The 22,096-nt window shown below is 35.3% G+C and overlaps 1 protein-coding gene across 1 annotated transcript; it reads left to right on the top strand.

Annotated features, from left to right (window-relative positions):
• The first annotated feature begins 3,085 nt into the window (after window positions 1–3,085).
• LOC128191225 (uncharacterized) lies at window positions 3,086–21,070 on the top strand. Its single transcript, XM_052863319.1, has 4 exons — window positions 3,086–3,172; window positions 13,114–13,953; window positions 15,505–20,688; window positions 20,921–21,070. Exons 1-4 carry the CDS (start codon window positions 3,086–3,088, stop codon window positions 21,068–21,070), a joined length of 6,261 nt encoding a protein of 2,086 aa, XP_052719279.1.
• The last annotated feature ends 1,026 nt before the right edge of the window (window positions 21,071–22,096 follow it).

The following is a 22,096-nucleotide window of genomic DNA, read 5'->3' as shown; positions in this document are numbered from 1 at the left end:
TATCTCAGGTACTCTTTTTAAAACAAATATTATTACAGCGAGATCTCATCAACTGTAAGTGACGAAGACACAAAACTTACATGGCTAATAGACATTTGATAGAAAATGTGTTTAACCGATTTTATTTTGTCAACCGTCACTTCCGGTCCACACCGGAAGAGTTCAAACAATTAAAGTTGTTCAAGAGTTTAACTGTTTTTGTTTGACAATATAAGATATGTTGATAGCCAATAAAGTCCTGTTGTGTAATGGTTAGGAAATACTTACTTTCATTTTCATTGAACACTTCCGTTTGTCCGTTTCCTGTCCCGTGACAAAAAACCTTGATTCCTGGAGATGTCAAAAACAGTAACGACTTGAACGATCAAGACCTATGTATGTACATGTGTATACACTATTTTGTTTTGTTCGGCGTAACTTCCGGTCGTCACCGGGAGCACTTCAAAAATTTGTTTTATTCATTTTACATAAAATGAAAATATCAGAATACATTCTTACATATGTCATCGATATAATGTTAAATTGGCAAATAAATTTTACTTCCGGTGAGATATCTCAAATATCTCTATGTAGCTTTCCTTTTTACAAATTTGATGTCCGCGAGATTTTCGTCATTGTAAGTGAATGAGACACGAATCTTTCATGATTGATAGAATTTTGATTGGGGATGTGTTTAACGGGTTTAATTTTGTCAACTGTCACTTCCGGTTATTACCGGAAGGGTTCAAACAAATCCTGTTTTTAACAAGTTTAACTAACTTTCTTGGAATTTCATTTAGCCTGATAAACAGTGATGTACACTAAGCAAATGTACGAGAAATACCAGCTTTTGTTTTTATTAATCACTTTCGTTCGTCCGTTTCGGTCCCGAGACAAAAAATATTGTTCCAAAGAGATCTTAGATTTTGCAGAGACGTGAACAACCAAACTTTGAGGAAAGATTGACATATGATTCTTCAAATGGTTAAAATTTTTGTTTAGTTCGGCGTTACTTCCGGTCGTCACAGAAAGTACTTCAAAAACTGATTTCTTTTTCATTCTCGTTGTTTTACATGTAAGTAACGTCTGGATATATTATTCACAATAATTATCATATCCACTTTTTTTCTATGTGAGAGAAGCAATGTCTTACAGTTAAATTGATACATGTATATCAAAACGGAAGACCTTTTTGTTGCTTTTGCAACAAGAGTCTAGTTAAGGTCTTCCGTTTCCAACGGAAGACCTTATAGTGATTGTAATGTTTCTTCTTATTATTATTAAGGTCTTCCATTTCCAACGGAAGACCTTATAGTGATTGTAATGTTTCTTATTAAGGTCTTCCGTTTCCAACGGAAGGTCTTATAGTGATTGTAATGTTTCTTTTTAAGGTCTTCCGTTTCCAACGGAAGACCTTATTGTTATTGCTTTGTTTCTTTTCCTCTATTATTAAGGTCTTCCGTTTCTAACGGAAGACCTTATTGTTATTGCTTTGATTCTTTTCCTCTATTATTATTATTATTCTTTTTTTTTTCTCCCACGTTTTCTCAAAAATGCTTCAGCCGATTTTCATGAAACTTTCAGATCTTATTCATGACAAAATTTGTAAGAAAATTACACGAGCTTTTTTTGGTCCTCACTTCCGGTACCGAAATATTAAAGATTTTACGTTTTTGCTTGTTCACAATTTTTCTCAAAAAGTATTTAAGATAGAACCTTCAAATTTTCAGAGATGGTAGAGAGTGAACGGCCGCAGTGCCCTTCGCATATCCGAACGTCCGTCGTCACTTCCGGTCGTCAACGGAAGGATATGAAAAACCTTAATTTTTCAATTTTTTGGACTTGAATTTTTTTTATGTTACTATTCGATAGAGACGGTCTCAAAACTTCTGAATATGAAATCTGTTTTAAAATCGATCCACGCATTCCCGAGATTTTGGGCTCCAAAATTCTGAAGCGAGAGTCTGCGTAGCTCAGTCGTTAGAGTGGTTGACTTGTGCCCAGGCGACCCGGGTTCAGTCCCCGAGTGCCGATTATTTTTTCTTGCTTATTTGTGTTTTGTTTAACGATTTTATCTTTATAATGATGGATTTGAATGTTTTCCGTTTTCTTTTTGTCATAAATAAAAATAATAGCGGCTTTTTTTTCAGTACAAATATAAAAGCTCTCTTCTGTCAGCAGCTCGCTAAATTCGGACGCTTGTCGCGTTGCCGGCATCAAAGACATGCCGTCGAAGCACCCCTGCAATTCGACCGCATTAGAGTTCACTGTGTCACTTTGCCGGCATCAAAGAAATACCACCATCTCAATGATTGTATACACACAACATTTAGCAATACACCAACGTTTTTAGTATTTAACATGGCTTTAAAAGAAGGGCTGTTTTGTATTTATTCAAACAATTAGATATGTATACATGTATACATGCGTTTATTGACAAATGTTGCGTTTATATTGAATTCCTGAACACTAAATCTCTCTCTCTCTCTCTCTCTCTCTCTCTCTCTCTGTAATACACAACGCTTCGTGTTCTTCTACCTTTTAAACCACAAATAATTTAAATGCATGTTCACTGATACTTTGTAAGAAAATAATTCAACTCATATAACTGTTTTTTTTTTCTCTCAGTTATATTGATATAGATAAAAAGAATATCAACTATCCTTTGATTTAGCATTAGTGCGTAAAAACAAAAAGTCGAAATATTATGCAACGTTTTAGACCGATTTGAACGGTATATTTTTATTTCTAAAAAAAAAATTATATATACTAGCGTTTTAAAAGATTAATACAGTTAGGCGTGTTTATTTCTGTTAATTACTGCGTGGACTCTGATGAAATAACAAGCCAGACTTCAACACATTAAGACGATATTCACACCTTGCTTGATCAACCTGTCTTATTCTCACCTTGTTGGGGATCGTGCAGGAGGCGAAGCCTCCAGAATCTTCGGTAATTACAATTTCAGATGTAGATAATAGATACTTATGAAAATTAAAAAAAAAATGGGTTCTTTTTTTTATTCTTAAAAAAACCCCTGCAGTTTCTTCGTTATATTTGCCCGATGATTATAGGATGTACGTGCACCGGGTTATATATGTTGCAAATGCGGAAAGTTCACAAGGGAGGTAGTAACAAGTCGGGGTCTGCCTTGAAGCCCCCACTTGCCAGTGCAGGCATGAGTCCGGCAAAGGTAAACAAATGGAGGGGATGCGTCTGGTAATCGAAGCATATGTGTAGAATCCGCTTTTGAAAGCCTGCATGTGTACTAAACAAATATATAACCCCTCCCAACCGATCTACAATATGCCGAGTTTCTTAATGTTTTTATTTTGCCGTCTTTTTACAAAAGGATTTTAAAGAAGATAGGAGAGGGGATAAGATAGCGCAAACGCGCACTTGGTTTAGTCGTAAAATACAATAATATTTTTAATCTATTTTTTATTACATCTATTAAAATATATCTTAATGCAAATTTGCAAAACCATGCACAATTTCTAACTATATTCAGTAAATAATATATTTAACAAACCATAAGAATCTCATTGAGATTATGGCGAAAATATGGATCCCAGACCAACATTATAAGAGTTCTAAAAATGACACTATTTGGAGGTTCTGATAAGTACATACATATATACCCAATATGAATCAACATATTCAAAGTATATATATATATTAAACATAATTTAAATGATGATATGTAATATATCTGTTGTTTTAAATATATTTTTTTTTTTAAATTGTAAGTTTGTTGATATTTTGATATTCAAAATCTTATCTGTCCGTGTATAGACATTTTACACGCCTCACTTATAATTTCATATTTGCGCAATCCGAATCATCTTTAGTACGCTTTACTATAAATGATGTATGACGTCAGCTTGTTTACATAGTGGAAGTAACCTACGCTGTTCAGAGTTCTGCAAACTTTCATCTACGCAACTGTTTACCTAACTGTTCTAAGAATTACGAAATTTTTAGAACGTTTTCCCAGCTCAAGAAATCACTGTAAGTATCATGAATATGTGTTGCACATCGAAAATAGCTGTTTCAATGCTTTTGAGGAATTGCAGACGTTTAGGCCCCAACATGTTTAGGCCCCAAGACGGTTAGCCCCAGGTAAGATGTTTAGGCCCCAAGATGTTTAGGCACATGTTGTTTATAATAATAACTGATAGTTAAAAGAACATGGCTTTTAAGCACTTTTGAGCCAATAAATGCAATTTACTTTGATTTGTAGTAAACTTACAATGGCAATCGGTTTTTAGAACGCAGTTCGCAATTGAATAGTGAACTACGTTCTAGAACGCAGTTCGCAATTCAAAATTTAGAATTCATATTTGGGGCCCGAAATTTTCAGGGGCATCTACTAGTGGTATTTCACTACCACTGTGAAAATATGGTGATGCAGCTCTCTCTAGTTTTTAAGAATCGGGCTAATATGCAATTGAATAGTGAACTGCGTTCTATCTAGAACGCAGTCCGCAATTCAAAAGTTAGAATTCATATTTGGGGCTCGAAATTTTCAGGGGCATCTACTGGTGGTATACCACTGCCATCATGAAAATTTGGTGAAGAAGTCTTCTCTACTTTTTGAAATTTTGACCTTTTCGCAATCGATTAGTGAACTGCGTTCTAGAACGCAGTTCGCAATTCAAAAACTTGTATTTGGGTATGTAGATGTATATTTTAATAAATAGATTATTACAGTCAGTTCAAGCATATCTTTTACAACATACACCATAGCATAGCATAGCATTAAAATCTCATAGCATAACATTGAAATCTCATATCATAGCATTGGAATTTCATACCATAGCATACAATCTCATAGAATCGCATTTGTCATATCATACCATAGCATAGCATACAATATTATTTTTACTCGGTTTTAAATGTTTTTATTGAAAAAATAAATGTTTACATGATAGATTTGTGGTACACTTTATCTTCTTATTATTTTACTTCGAAATGTGTGGAACTCTTCTGTGTATGGAGGCGTTTTTGTTCAAATCTCATAGCATACCATAGCATAGCATAGCATAGCATACCATATCATTAAGCCCTTCATTTAAATTTCTTATGGCATAGCATACAAATCTCATAGCATACCATACAAATCTCATAGCATATCATTAAAATCGCATACCATAGCATAGCATTAAATTGTAAAAGATATGCGTGAAATGACTGTAACATTATTCTCTGGTATTTCTTTGGCAGGCAAAACAAAAACACATCGAGATCATTTATATTCTTTTATTATCAATGAAAAACAAAATCATTGAATAAACAAGCAATCATTTTAAGCATATCATGTTAAGTATACTGTAGACGTGGAAAACATTACGGTGTTTTTAATTTCACTATGTTCACGGTCAGACAATTTTCCGTGAACATTTAGCCACTGTGAATATATTCAGCTGTGCATTCACCATCTCCGTGTAGGCCGCCATTACAGATAATAAGCTTAAGCCCGGCCTAAGTAACTACTTGTTTATCGTAATCATAGTATATTTAAAATTCGTTAAAAATAGCAAGAATGAGTATTACATTAATTTAATACAATTAATATCGTAATTAAACAATTTTTATAACGGAATATTCGTTTCATCTTTATCTCTGCGGCCCTATCGAAGCCATTGTGAACACGGGTACTAATTTTCACTTATTATCTCGGACATCTCCCTAGGGCAAAAGCCCCTGTACAACCATGAAGTTGTTTGCGATCGGCATCCATCTTGAACAGCTCATTTTAGGATTGATTGATTATAACGGTGTACTTCTTTCTAACAGATTTCACACACGTTTCCCCCATAATTTTCGTGCCCAAAATATCAAATGCGCATTTTACACCAGTGCTTATTACATTCGACACAAACATGTTTTATTATTCTCATAGCACTTTACCTAAACAAGGCTTTGATTTTACGTTTTACAAAAGAAAATAACAAAATTACATGATGCAGGTTCATCACTCATCAGATTATTTATAATCAGGATTTACTTTTCTAGGATAAGAAATCGATTATCAGTGAAATTAAAAACACTGTGAAAGGTACTTATACAGGAAATCGTGAAATTTTAGACACATGAAATTAAAGACGTTTACAGTATATATATATATGCAGTAAAAATACACATTAACCACCTTATAAACCACCTTGTAAATGAAGTTTTAAATAATAAAATGTAAATTATAATTAACTTAGACAAATGTATGCTGGTGCCTAAACCATTATTCATTTAAAAAATAAAATGAAAATTATAATTAAGTTAGAAAAATGTAGGCTGGTGCCTAAACATCTTGGGGCCTAAGCGTCTTATCAATGAAGGGCCTAAACATCTTGGGGCTACCCTTTTGAGCTGCTAGCGGCAGAAGTATGATGTACTTCTGCTGCAGAAGGTTGTTGAACTTAGCTGCATTTTAATTGCAATAAATTGTGAAACTGTAGAGAACGGGTTTTTTTTGTTAATTATCTATATTTTTTTCTAAAAAATTTATACAATATTCCTTCAAAATGGTAAGGAAGCTGGTGATGCATGTTAATCAAATGCTGGACAACTCCCCCCTTAATGTCCTTCTGATCATTTACAGCTTCGCTCTCATATAGAGTATCCCAAATTATTGCTTCCATCATTTTTAGCTCACCGAGACGAAGTCATGGGGAGCTTATGCTATACCCTCGGTGTCGGCGTCAGGACCTGGTTAAAGTTTTTGTTGCAGGTCCTGTATCTAAGTTATTACTTGTCCTATCTTCACCAAACTTGCATGGATGATGCATCTGGACTTATGGACTTGAAAGACTTGGATGCTGAATCTGGGTCCTAAATTTCAGATATATTTTAATCGAATTAAACAACGGGTTATATACACATCATGGCATTAATACAACTTGAATACATGTTGATTACCGAATATCAGAACATGATTAACGATGCTATTTTATATGAATTATGGTTATAATCTAGGGAAAGCATGAGATGTTTTATTCATAGTGTTTAGTAAGGACCGGTACCGGGAGTGAAAAAGTTGCCGATTTATATGAAAGTTTTCATGCCATAAAATCAGGTATTGTTGTCTTGAATATTGCGTAGCAAAGAAATCAAATAAAACGCAGCTCATTGAACCTTTATAAGCAATAACCACAAGCAAAAACGTATATATACTAGCGGGATAGGAATCTTTAATTCTATATTCGCCATGTTTACTTCCCATGCTAGCATGCGAGCCTTGACAAGTTTATAGAACTATGTTCAATCCCAGTAACATATAATGGTTTTTAAAGTGATCTGGTTCGACCATCGTTGGGGAGGCACTGTACCCGAGAACTTGTGTCTCAACTGGTTAAAAGCACCGAATGTTTTACCAAAGATCACACATATTTTCTTTTAAAGTTTATATTTTCAAGCACTGCGATTGGATCAGCTACTCGCAGCTGCAGCTAATCATAAAATGAAGCTTGTCACCAAGTTTTCGTAACGAAATCTGCCAAGGGTTTATGGGGAGCAAAGTGGACCGAAAACCCTTGGCTAGCGAAGATGTTCTATTTTGGGTTGTGTATTGAAAGCTGAAGCTGTTGAGGGGGCACTTCAAAACAGATAATCTGGACATTTTTCATATTAGAATAGCGGATAATGTTGTTTGCATGAGCACAGAGGTCTATATGATTATTGAAATATTAAGTGACAGGTGGTGGAAGCAAAAACTTGGGACAGAGTATAGTATATGATGATTCCATTTCACTTATAATTATAATCACAATATCGTAATGGCTGCAATGCCTTTGTCTGATTGCTAATTGATAATTAAATTGGTTATACTCATAGCAATTGAAAGTAATAAGTTAGATGTTCTATTTAGATTTCATATGTTTCCTAAATTAATTCATTGGTTTTTTTTCAAGAACATTTTATACATGTATTTGTTAATAATAAATAATTCAGGAATTTTCAACAAAATGAAAAAATCCGATATATTAACCACTTTAAAAAAAAATTCTCAAGGAGCACCAATGGAACAGACTGTAAGGAATTAAGAATGCTGCAAAAAGAACATGTGAGGAGTTAAAATAATATGTTTTGATTTTTTCCCACTTTATAACAAGTAAATTTTAGTCAATGATTAATGACCTACTAGTGATAGTCAAGGACTTGATTACTTGTTGACATCCCTATTCAAAATATTTTTAATTATTAAGAACTGCAATTCTACCATTTGGAATATTATTTATCGAATAAGGAATCATTCTTCGAGTATTATGAGGCGATAATTTTGGTTGGGGCGTGGTCAAATCCAATAAAGCCTGAATGGCTGTATGATAGATTTGACCTCACTTCGACCGGAATCATCACCTCATAATATTCAAATAAAGAGTCTTTATTACTTATACATGTATTTATATTGTTTCCAATTTCTACACTTTAAAACAACATAAATTAAAGTCACTATTTCTTTATGTAGCACCTGTTATGTATTACAATGCAGCCATATGTTTCTTGATTATGCTATAAGACCTGCCCATTTTGTGTCACTCATCATTTATGAAATGATTATGTTTTATGCTTCAAAATTGATTCGTAAGGCATAAAAAAGTTGTTTGTTATCACTTTCCCGACCTACCCTAACTTTTTTACGCCGACTCAAAACTTTTATTACGGGTAAAAGAATTTTGATGGAAAATCGTTTATTTGCATTTTTATCCAATTTGGAAGAAAATTACTCAAAATTTTGGTCACAAAAACGCTTGTAGCAATTACTCTTTTCAAATCAGTGTAACTCAAATGTTTTGTTTCAAAATGGGTGTATATTTCCTTGTGTTGTAGATACATGTATTAATAATACTCTCATCACTGGCAGAGGAAGTATTTGTCTGATATATTATATCATTTTTGTGTTTTCTTTAGACCAGCTTAATAGTCAGGAAAGATATTAAAAGTATTTCTCATTTTTTACCATTCAGCAGTGTCAGTATCTAACTTGCATGTATGGATAATGCAATATTAAAGGAAAAAAAATATTTGAAAAATTTTTTTCAGCATGAAAGCGGAAACAAACAATTATTTTTTTTTTATGCCAAATGATATCACAGACAAATACAGTAGAAAATATAAATGTTATGTATTAAAGCATTTACTTTTAGTTTTTGACACAACTACCACTGAAACAGCACTGGCTTAAATATTTTATTGACTTTATAAAGCTACTTTGATTAGAGTTACATGTAGCTGCTTTTATTAGACTTATGGGTAATGTTACTCAGGTGAGCAATGTGACCCATTGGCCTCTTGTTGAATACAGGATAGAAGTGTATATATAAGTTAGTTCTTTATACAAAGTACAAACATGTGTTTAAGATGGTAGTGTGTATTTTCATTAGATTCAGACAATCTTTGAATTTTAGGGCATATACTGAAAGAATTTGTAATTGAAGAGTTTTTGTTTGTCATTTAATCATGAAACTTGAAAACTTTAGTGATTTATAAATTTTTTTAAGTGGACATGTATTTCTAAATAGTACGGATTTCATTTTGTTTAATTAATAAACAGCATTGTTTGTTAACGGGAAAGAATTTTAGAAAAAGAAAATGTTCTATTGTATAATGTATGAAATGTGTTTTTTAAAATTGGAGTAGAATTCTCATGGTCTAAGTTTAGAATTTTTGTTCTTTTTTTTAGGACACCTTAATCACTCAAGTGACTTATTGCCATCTGTTTTTGTTTGTCATGTTGTTCGTCAGTTCCAAACTTTTAAAACATTTCTAACTTCTTCTCTGGAACCACTGAACCAATTTCAACCAAATTTGGCATATAGTATCTATGGCTGAAGGGTAGTAAAACTTGTGAAATTCATGGCCCCTGAAACCCCCCCACCCCACCCCCGGGCCTGAGGGGTGGGACTAAAACCATCAAAATTTATGCAATCATTAAAAAATGTTCTTCTTTACGCCTGGATCTCAAGCAGTCGAACTGCTGGCATGATTGTTATAAACATTGAGCTCTCTACCAAAATTGTGAAATTCATAGCCCCCGTGTCAGGAGTTCTTGCTCTAGGGTTTGGCTCTAATGATTATATAGTGAAAATACATTAATTCTTTTAAAATCTCCTCTCCTGCTCCTGGTATTTAGACATTGAACTTAGTAATGGCACATAGTTATGATGAAGAAGAATGATTCCTAAAAAAAAATGAATTTTATGGCCCCTGGGTCAGGGGTTCTTGTGTTAGGGCAGGGTTCTACTAATTACCTAGTGAAAAAACAGTAATTTTTTTAAAGTCTTCTCTGCTCCTGGATATTAAGCCCATGAACTAAGTACATAGTTATGATGAGGAAGAGTGCCTCTTTCAAAATAATGAATTTCATGGCCTTTGGATCAGAGGTTGTAGTGTTAGGGCACGGCTCTTATGATAATATAGTGTAGGGTGGTGTAATTTGGACCGATTATTATTAAGGTGTTCAGCTAACCAGTCTTCTAGCAATTGTCAAGTTGGCAATTATCCAGATTTTTTTTCTGCACTGCCATATAAATGCACATAAGAAATAAGTTTCTTAAAGTATTAAAAGGTTTTTTTTTTTCATTTATTCAACTAAATTGTACACTAAAACCAAATGGTGCCTTCCTGGTTTTTGACAAATCATTGCAAATATATAACATTTAACATTGCTTAATCAAGATATGGTGGTAAAAATACGATAAGGTATAAAAATTCACCAAATATGATATTAGCTAGGTTTTCCCTAACATTTTATTTGGAGACCGTACCCGATAAAAATTAAATTTATGTAAATTTAATTTTTGTTGGACTCGGTCTCCAAATTAAATGTAAGTGATAAAATTGTCATTTTATTGCAATAAGTAAACATGATATTGCACCTGATTTGGTGGAGCATTACACAAACGGCAGATCGACGGATGTGGTGTTGGTTTGTTTGCAAACAACCATACCATAGGTAATCTTGTTTCAAATGGGAAATGAAATTGATAAAAGTAAATTTTATTATATTTAGGGGTTTGCTGTTAATCAGTTGTATCGTCGCATTCAAATAATTTTTTGATAGACGTTTGACTAGATTTTATACAAGACAGTATGGATGAAAACATCCAGACTTGCTATCAATGACCAAAATTTTCTTAATCAGTAAACAGGTTAAAAGTCTTTTGAACAGGTCTATGTCCAAGTAACTTTAAGTCCTACTTAAACACACTTAATATATTAAATTGATCTTGAGATGTACACTAACTAGACATAATAATATGATGCGAGAGTTGCCATACTTATAAATCACGTTCGTCGAGGTGAGCTTCATAATCTTTGATTACCTGTGTTTAAAATATGAAGTTTTTTTTGCAGATCGATTGTACATATATCAGAATGTTCATAGTGCTTGGGTTTTGAAAGCTCAAGTGAGCTTTATTGATCACTTTTTGTCCAGCGTCCGTCTGTCTGTAAACTTTTACATTTTTGACTTTTTCGCCAGAAGCACTGGGCCAATTTTAATCAAATTTAGCACAAAGCGTCCTTAGGTAAGGGGATTCAAGTTTATTAAAATGAAGAGCCACGCCCTCTTTCAAGGGAAGATACTAAAAAATAATAGAAAATTTGTTGGTATTTTTCAAAAATCTCAAAAACCATTTGACCAGAAAAGCTGCAACTTGTGTGAAAGCATCCTCAGGTAGTGTAGATTCAAGTTGTTCAAATCATGATCCCCGAAGGTAGGGTGGGGCCACAATTGGGGGGGGGGGGGGGATTATTACATAAGAAGATATAGATTAAATCTTTAAAAATCTTCTCTGAAACTGATCAGCCAGGAAAGCTGAAACTTGTGTGGAAGCATCCTTAGGTAGTGTAGATTCATGTTTGTTCAAATCATGATCCCCAGGTGTTGAGTGGGGCCACAATGGAGGGTTGAATTTTACATAGGAACATATAGAGTAAATCTCTAAAAACCTTCTTCTCAGAAACTGATTGGCCAGAAAAACTATTACTTGTGACGAAGCATCTCAGGTAGTGTAGATTCAAGTTTGTTCAAATCATGATCCCCAGGGGTAGGATGGGGCCACAATTGGGGTCAAATTTTTACATAGGAATGTAAAGAGAAAAATCTTTAAAAATCTTCTCAGAAACTGATCAGCCATAAAAGCTCTAACTTGTGTGAAAACATTTGTGGTTAAGGTAGATTTAACTTTGATAAAATTATGATTCTTATGGGTAGGGTGGGGCCACAGGGGGGGGGGGGGGGGGTTGAATTTTCAAATTTGATTATATAGAGAAAAATCTTTAAAAATCTTCTCAGAAACTGATCATGTAGAAAAGTTGCAACTTGTATGGAAGCAACATCAGTTAGAGAAGATTCAAGTTTGTTCAAATCATTATCCATGGGGGTGGGGGGGGGGGGGTGTCCAAATTTTACATAGGAATATGTAAGGAAAAATCTTTAAAAATCATCTTCTAAAACACAAATTGTCTAGAAAAGCTCTAACTTTAGTCAGTTCCGATAGTGAAGAATAAAATTTGTCAAAATTATATTCTTCAGGAGTAGGGTTGGTCCACATGGGGGGGGGGGGGTAGATGGGGGGATTCCAATTTTTCAAAGGAAAACATTTAAATTATTCATAAAAACTCAAATGTTCTCAAGTTAAGAAGTTCTTATTTTTATCAGAGATGAGCATAGTTCTTGTACTTTGAATTTTTTTGTAATTTATTAGAAAAATACAACAAGATTTTTATTTTGCACATCAATTGTACATCTATTGGAAATGTACGGAATCCCGTTCAGACGGTTCAGGTCATACTAGTATCTTAAAATGGCTGAGGATGCATGCCAAACCTAACTACACTTAAGGGATAAATCCATTGCACTATAAAGCTTCAAAAAGGATTTCATCAGCCCTGTAATTATAATGCACATCAATGTACAAAAGCCACACTGCTGTTACTCAGGTGACCAATTAAGCCCATGGGACTCTTGTTGAACTTGAGCCTAGTAACAATACATTTGGAAAGAAAATTACGTCGTCTTAAAATTACTTTCAGTCCAAGTTAAGGGTTTAAGGGAACATATACTCCTTCAGAATAATGAATCTTGAATTTAATCACCACTGTTTTGGTTTTTTTCTTGTCATTTTGTAGATGCCGAAACGTAAAACATTTGATGGCAGGAAGCAGAGGGAGAAACAAAAAATGAGAATGAGGGAGAAGAGACAGCAGTCTCGGTATCCAGACACTCCTCCCAATGAGCTGGTTGTAGAGTCCAGTGTTTCTGTTGAACCAGTGGATGGAGCAATCTCTGCTCCCCCCAGTAATTTTCTGGGGCAGGTTTCCATGGGGTTTCCTAATAGTAAAAAACCCCTGGCCAGAGTGCAGGCCTCTCTTCGCGAGAGAATGCACTCACCTGCCTCGAGGTTGCCATCTCCTCGAGGAAGTCGTCTGTTTGTCCGTGAACAGGACAAGGCACCGTCCCCTGACTCCCCAGCGTGGGTTTGTGCTCCACCGAGGGCACCTGGACTGGACACCGTGCACGTGTCTGGTCCAGCAGGTCAGGCGCAGCTGGATACCTCCAGGGAGGAAGAGACCAGCAGTATTCTAAAAGATGAGGAAACCTTAACGAGAAACAAAACGGATAATGAACGAAAAACAAAACGTATTCTGAATGAACACAAGATACTAGAAACTATATATGAGAACCAGAACAATGATATATCAGAGGAAATATATGATGAGATATCAAAGAATATATATGATGAGATATCAGAAAGTATTATAGAAAACCAGTGCATTAAGATATCAGAGAATATGTATGACAGCCATAATGAGATATCAAAGAATCTTAATGAGAATGAAGAGAGTGAGGTTACAGAGAATATGAATGAAAAACGTGTAACTGCCATACATGTGAATCTGTATGAGAATCAACAGACAAGGACAATGAAGGATATAAATGGCAAAATAGAAAATGAGAATGATCTTGAAGTAAATAAAAATGCTGGAAGAGGGAGAAAGAGGCAAAGGAATGTTATTGCATCACAAAGGAATAACATGCTAGGAAATCTCAATGACAATGAATTTGCTTGTGGAAAAAATTTGATAGTTAAGGCTAATTTTCCAAGTAATGAAAACTTTAATTTTGTCTCAAAAAAAGTAATTCAAGGGACTTTTCATCAGGGAGACATAATGTTTGGAGAAAATGCTGGTACTCAGTGTGTTGCAAATTGTCTGGCAAGTATTTCTTATCACAAAATGAAAAACACAGTGTATTGGACATCAGAAGACATGGACCAGATACTTATTACAGGCAATGAACTGTACACATTTCTGCAAAGAAGTTCATCTATAAATAATACATACTTGTTGGTAGAGGAATTACCACAACTTTTTGAATGTTTTGATATGTCATATGTTTTCAAAGCAGATGAGCCACTGACCAGTGTGATTTTGCCAAGTGATGAATTGAATTATGCAGATTTTCATGCCTTGCCACTGAATGAAGCATTAGAAATATCTCTTGGAGAGACAGATGGTTGTTTTGTTTGTTATGGAGGAAACTCTTTTTTAATTGGCAAATTTGAACATGGTTTTTTTCTGTTTGATTCTCACTCAAGGTCTGTTAATGGAATGGTGAATGAAAATGGGAAAAGCACAAGAATTCTTCTAGCTGATCTGGGACAGGTGTATATGCATGTTCATTCTTTAGCTATTTCAATGGGATACTCGTCGAACGTGATTTGTAATTTAACTGGGGTGTATTGCAAAACTGCTGTTATGACAGACACAGATAGTAATTTTGAATCACTTGTTAGGACTGTTGATGCAGAGAGAGAGTCAAAAGGGAACAATAAAATGTTGAAGAATGATGATTTTATGATTTTATCTCATGAAATCGAACGGTTTATGTTTTTGCCTCTAAATGAAGATGTCAAAAGGAATCTGTGTGAACAACTGAATGTTCCTTTAATGTGCATTGAAAATGAACATATCTCTCAAGTTGTAGAAAAAGAATTAACTTCACCTGCAACAGAAAAAGAAATTATTGGAGATGGTAATTGTTTCTTCAGAGCAGTTTCCTATAGTGTATCAAACTCAGAAGATTTTCATAGTTCCATTCGAAGTGCTGTTTGCGGACACATGATGACAAATCAAGAGTTATTCAAAACATTTTTACGTAATGGAGAGGGGTCTATTGAGAGTCATCTTTCTGCTTCGTTGATGAGACAAGAAGGGACATGGGCAACTGAGGTAGAAATTTTGGCTATGGCACACTTTTTGAGAGTTGATATTTTTACATATTCTGGAGGTCAATGGCTGAAGTTCTCGGGGGACATGGTTACCAAGTGTCTGAACAAAAGACGTGGAGCAATTTATTTGCATCATTTACATCAAAACCATTACAATGTTGTGATTTCTATGCATGTCAACTTGGAAAGAAATGAAACAGTACTTATGCATGAGAAAATTGAAGAACATTTTATGCAAAGGAGGAATATCAGGAAATCTTCATCAAGATTAACCTCTTATGAAAAGCAGAAAAACATAAAGAGAGAGAAATATAATCAGAACCCAGTACTACGAAACAGAAAATTAGCTGCAGCGGCTCTTAAATATAGAGAAGACAAGTATTACCAATCATTTGTGAAGGAAAGATACAAGGAAAAATATAGATCTGATACCAAATGCAGAGAAAGAAGTAAGAAGTTGTATGACAAAAATCGAGATGTTAAGAGAGAGATAAGCACAGAGAAATACAGAAGAAACACTTCGCATAGAGAAGATGTAAAACTGAGAAGCAAAGAGAAGTACAGAACAGATCCTGTACACAAAGAGGAGATGAAGAAAAGAAGTACAGTGAAATATCAAACTAATGCAAAGCATAGAGAAGAGATGAAAAAGCGAAGTATAATTAAATACCAATCAGATGAAAAACACAGAGAAGAGATGAAAAAGAGAAGTATAATTAAATACCAATCAGATGAAAAACACAGAGAAAATGTTAAGATTAGGAGTAAGCAGATCTACAATAGTGATGAAGCTCACAAAAAGCGTGTAAATTCTGCAAGTATTCGGAGATACAATACTGATGAATCATACAGGAAAAGAAATCTTAGGAAAAGGTCAATGAAGTATGAAACAGATGATGGCTTCAGAACAAGAGCTAAAGTCTATAGTAAAGAAATGTATGCATCAAGTTCTAATGTCAGATTAAAGAAAAAAGATGCATTAATACAGCAAAGAAGAGCAAAAAGACAAAAACTAGATAACGAAGAGGAAGTAGCAGCCTTGTTTAGGTGTAAAGTAAAGGAAGGCATTAATTACATATGTTGTTGTTGTAATCGGCTCTTGTTTGAAAATCAAGTCCAAAGATGCAATCCCCCATCTTATGAAAAGAACACAGAAGGAGCATCAGCAGCCGAAGTCTGCATACAGACAAAATATTTGCATCAGTGTTCAGAATTTTGCCTTCCGAACTGTACAAGATCATCATTGTGGATTTGCTTTACCTGTCATAGGAAGATTCTAAAAGGAAAAATTCCAGCAGAGGCGACCGTGAACAATTTGATTTTGGAAGATATTCCGAAGGAACTTTCCGACTTGAATAGCCTCGAAAGACACCTAATTGCATTACAAATACCTTTTATGAAGGTAATGGGGCTTCCTCATGGTGGTCAGAAGAATGTTCATGGACCGGTTGTTTGTGTGCCATCAGACATGAAAAAGGTAGCAAATTTACCGCTGAAGGAAGATGAAAATTTGTTGTTGCGTGTAAAATTGAAAAGGAAATTAAATTACAAAGGATATTTTGAATATCAGTTTGTAGACCCAAAGCACGTTTTTGCTGCCTTAGATTACTTGAAACAGAATAACAAATGGTATGCAAGTGTTACAATAGACAAGAATTGGAAAGAAAATGATTTTGGTGAAGAAGTTACAGAAGTAACTGATGAAGTACAATTAGATGATGTAGAACACCAAGAATTAGCTACTGACACCTGTTTACAGCCACTGGATATTGCACAGGAAGTTTTAGATCATTTCTTTGATGACATATACAGTATTGCACCTGGAGAAGGTAAGAATCCTGTTCGCATGTTGCAAGAACCAGGAAATGAAGCTAAATCCTTTCCATACCTTTTTCCTAGCGGAAAGTTCTCATGGAATGACGATAGGCCGGAAAGGATAACGTTATCTAGATATTTCAACAACCGGTTAATGAATGCAGATAACCGATTTGCTAAAGATACAAGTTACATTTTTTTCAGCCAGTATTTGTCAGAACTGAATCAAGTAATAGAGAAAACTCAAATCTCAATTCGAAAATCTGTCACAAAGATTGGGAGTGATAAATTAGTTACACCAGACATGTTACAAGATCCGGAGACCCTTTCAAAGCTGTTGAGAAATGACGAGGCATTACGCTTTATGCAGCCTATTCGTGGAACACCGGCATATTGGTCTGCAGCCCAAAAAGATCTCTTTGCAATGCTGCGGCAGTTGGGAATACCTACATGGTTTTGTTCGTTCTCTGCTGCTGAACATAGATGGAATGATTCTATTAGAACAATTTTACAACAACAGAATGATCACAGAGATCCAGATTTGTTAGATTGGTCTGAAAAAAACGAAGTACTAAAAAGTAATCCAGTTACTGTTGCAAGGATGTTTGAACAGAGATTCCACGTGTTTCAGAAAGATGTCATTTTATCGCCATCGGAACCAATTGGAAAAGTTATAGACTTTTTTCAGAGAGTTGAGTTTCAACAAAGAGGATCGCCTCACATGCACTGCTTATATTGGGTTGAAAACTCTCCTAAAATTGATCAAGATGGCGAGGAAGCAGTGTGTAATTTCGTCGATAAATATGTATCTTGCGCAGTTCCTTTGGAGGAGGAAGATGCTGAGCTAAGAAGCATTGTGCTGGCTGTTCAACAACACAGTAAAAAACACTCCAAGTCATGCAGAAAGAAGGGCTCAGAGTGCAGGTTTAATTTTCCTAGACCGCCTTCTGTACGCACATTCATCACTTCACCTGAAACTGATGAAATAGATCAAAATATTGAAACAGAAACAAAAAATGAGACAGAGAAAAGGGTTGCTAAAGATATGCTAATGCGTGTCTGGGATGAAATGCAACTAGACAGCAATTCATCAAGCACAGTGGGCGAAATCTTCAATGCATTGGGATTGACGCAAGAACAATATGAAACAGCATATAACATTATTACAAAAAAGAAGGCAATTGTTCTGCAAAGAGAACCGTGTGAGCTCTGGACCAACCAGTACAACCCATGTCTATTAAGGTGCTGGGATGCAAACATGGACATTCAATTTGTTTTAGATCCATTTAGCTGCATTGTTTATATCATTTCTTATATCTCAAAATCTGAAAGAGAAATGGGGATGTTGCTGAAACAAACAAAGATAGAGGCCGAGGAAGGGAACTGTGAAGCACGCCAAACATTGAAAAAAATTGGGTCTGCCTACTTAAAACATCGGGAAGTGAGTGCACAAGAAGCTGTTTATCGTGTCTGTAATTTGAAAATGAAAGAGTGTTCGAGGAAGGTTGTTTTTATACCAGTGGGAGAAAACCCAACCCGTTTAACCAAACCACTTTCTCAGATAAAACGAGCCACACATAAGGAGAGAGAAGAAGCCAATGACGATGGAAATGAGGAAGAGGATTTATGGATGACAAATATTGTTGAAAGGTATGAAAATCGACCAAACAAGATAATGTTTCACGACATGTGTTTGGCTCAATTCTGTTCAGAATACCGCGTTCTTGCAAAGTCTCAGGTTCCAAAGACTCCAAATGAAAATGTATTTGAATTGCAAAATTCAAAGGGATTTGTACAAAAGAGAACCAGAACAAAACCAGCTGTAATTAGATACCCACGGTTTAGTGTTGACAAAATGTCTGAAAAATATTATCAGTGTCTCCTACAGCTCTTCCTGCCTCACGAGAGAACAACTCAATTAAAACCAACAGGTTTTGATCTCTATCAGACATTTTATGAGAATGGCCATGTTAAAGTGAGAAATGATAAGACATTACAAGCAGTCAAGATATTGGTCGATACAAATCATGCAAAATTTGCAGAAAATGAAGAAATGATAGCGGACGCACAAGAAACATTTGAGACTATCGGAGAACCGCAGGATGCATGGGCAAGTTTATGTCCAGAAACTGAATTGATACGAAAGGAATGTATTGAAGAAAGAAGTACACTGAATGTGTTGGATGATCATGTCGATGAAATACCGGAGATGGAGACCGAGGCAAACTCAGCTGATGTCATGTTCAAAGTCCAACAAAATAACCAATCCAGAGAAGAAGCCTTGCAGATAATCCAAAACCTAAATGAGACACAGAGAAACATCTTTTATTATATAAGAGACTGGTGTATAGAAAAATCAACAGGACAAAACCCAGACCCCTTTCACATATTTATAACAGGTGGTGCAGGTACAGGAAAAAGTCATGTTATTAAGGCAATTCATTATGAATCCTCACGTTTGCTTGCAAAAAACTTGTCGACGCCAGATAGTTTATCAGTTCTGTTGTCTGCTTTCACAGGAACAGCTGCATTCAACATTGGTGGAAATACAATTCATCACCTTTTTGCATTGCCAAAGTATATGCGTCTACCTTATGAACCATTAAAAGAACAGATTCTCAGTGAAATAAGAGTACAACTTCGAGATCTGAGTGTTCTGGTAATTGATGAAGTGTCTATGGTTTACAAGAGACTGCTGTATTATATCCACGAAAGACTTGTGCAAATAAAAAAAAGCAAAAAGCCGTTTGGAGGAGTCAGTGTCATTGCGGTAGGCGACTTTTACCAGCTCCCTCCAGTGAAACAACGTAAAGATGAAAGACTCTACAAAAGCAACATTTCATATCCAGTTGATCACTGGCAAGAATTATTCAAAGTTGTCGAGTTAACAGAAATCATGAGACAAAAACAGGATGTACCATTTGCAGAAATTCTTAATTCTCTCCGTACACGAGAATTGCGGGAACCTCTTAAAACTGACACCTTGTCCATGCTTCATGAATGTGTTAGAGAGGGACCAGAGGACGTGTTGCATGTATATGCTACGAACGACGAAGTAAATAATTTCAATCTTAAAATGCTGCGTAAAAGTTGCAAGGAATTTGTTGAGATTGATGCTCGGGATTTCGAAAAAGACACAGCAACAGGGAAACTAACACTGAGAAGAAAGCCTATATCTAGATCAAAAACGGACGGTCTGTCCAGTTCCCTTTTGATTGCGGTAAATGCACGGGTAATGCTTACTCGAAATTGTAATGTAGAGGACGGACTTGTAAACGGTGTCATGGGAAACATTTCAAATTTCATTTTGAAAGACGGAAATGTAGATCATGTTCTTGCAGTTGGGGTGATATTCGATAACAAGAATGTTGGAAAACATACTGGAAGAAAAACATCACAGGGAAATGTTGTTTTAATCGAGAGGGTGCAAGAGGAAGTGGTGGAAAAAAAATCAAAATCATATGTCAGACATCAGTTTCCTCTACGATTATCATGGGCGTGTACAGCTCACAAGGTCCAAGGAATGACTGTTGACAAAGTCGTTGTCAATTTAGACCGAACATTTTCTGCAGGTCAAGGATATGTTGCGCTAACAAGAGTGAGATCCAAAGACGGATTATTCATCGAAACCGATGATGTCAAAACATTAGAGAAAAAGGTATACGCTGATGCTGAAGTAAAAAATGCCCTTTTTGATATGACGAAGTTGAGGTTTTCAAATATCTTTGAGAGGTCATCGCTGTGTACCAGAATTATACTTCACAACATTCAGAGTCTTAAAGCACACTTTTTAAATCTGCAGCTCGATTTGCGTTTTACAGAAGCAGATATAATCTGTTTGACAGAGACTTGGTTGAGACCAAATGAAAATCTCTTCAACTTTTCCTTAGATGGATTTTCTTTCCACTCTCAAGCTAGAGGAAATGCATACGATGATCAGTCTACAGATATGCAAAACAAAAGTGTTGGAAAGGGTGGCGGTGTTGCTGTGTATATCAAAAGCAATGGACATGATAATAAAGCTAATCCTCTTCCTGTGAAGAATATTGAAGGTATTGCTGTTCATTTACAAAATATTGAAACAGTAATTCTTACTTTATATCGCCCGAGCACTACCACTGTATGCACGTTTCTACAGCACCTTCAAAAGTTAATTGAACATTATAGGAATAAAAACTGGAACATTGTTTGCGTTGGGGACTTCAATGAGGATGCACACAAAAAAGGACCAATACAATCCTTCATGACAAAAGAGGGGTTTAGGCAGCTTGTTGCTTTCAATACAACAGAAGGAGCAACAATTCTTGACCACGTGTATGTGTCTGGATCTTTGCAAGTGGAAGTTAACAAAATGTCCACGTACTTTAGTTATCATGAAGCTATTGTTGTCACAGTTTATCAAAATGATCATAATGCTTGACATTTTCTATTCTTGTTGCTGGTCAGGAAATATAACGCCAAATATTATACATCATCGCAAACCACGGTTTTGAGTCCACAAGTTTTCTCAAGTGATGATAGAGATAATCGATGTGAATCACATGTAGGTCACCAACGATGAATATTATAGTGTTTCATAAATTTTGTAAATTTTGTAAATAATGCATTGACCAATTTATTTGATGTAAGTATTCTCTTAGCTTTAAAAAAAGTGCGTACAACTTGATAATTTCATCGCGTTTGAGTAATACGACGAGGCAAGTTGTACATCCACACAGGTGAAGCCTCTACAACAAATTACTTTAAACTGTTTCGAGGTCTTCGCCTTACATAAGGGTTGTAGGAACAGCAGTAATGAAAGAGAAATATGGCGGACACTGCCTATTTACGAGCGGTGTTCAGCTTTAATTTGAAAAATCGGATCTAAGTTGTTGCTCTTGCAATTCAAACGGAAGACCTACTCGTTGCTCGCAACGAGATCGCGTCTAGTTATTATTATTTTTTTTTTCTCCCACGTTTTCTCAAAAACGCTTCAGCCGATTTTGATAAAACTTTCAGATCTTGTTTATGACAAAATTTGTAACAAAAGTGCGTGGGATTTTTTTGGTCGTCACTTCCGGTCCCGA

Source organism: Crassostrea angulata, chromosome 7 (assembly GCF_025612915.1).
Source record: "Crassostrea angulata isolate pt1a10 chromosome 7, ASM2561291v2, whole genome shotgun sequence".
Lineage (NCBI taxonomy): Eukaryota > Metazoa > Mollusca > Bivalvia > Ostreida > Ostreidae > Magallana > Magallana angulata.
This window is presented reverse-complemented; position numbering and strand designations above follow the sequence as displayed.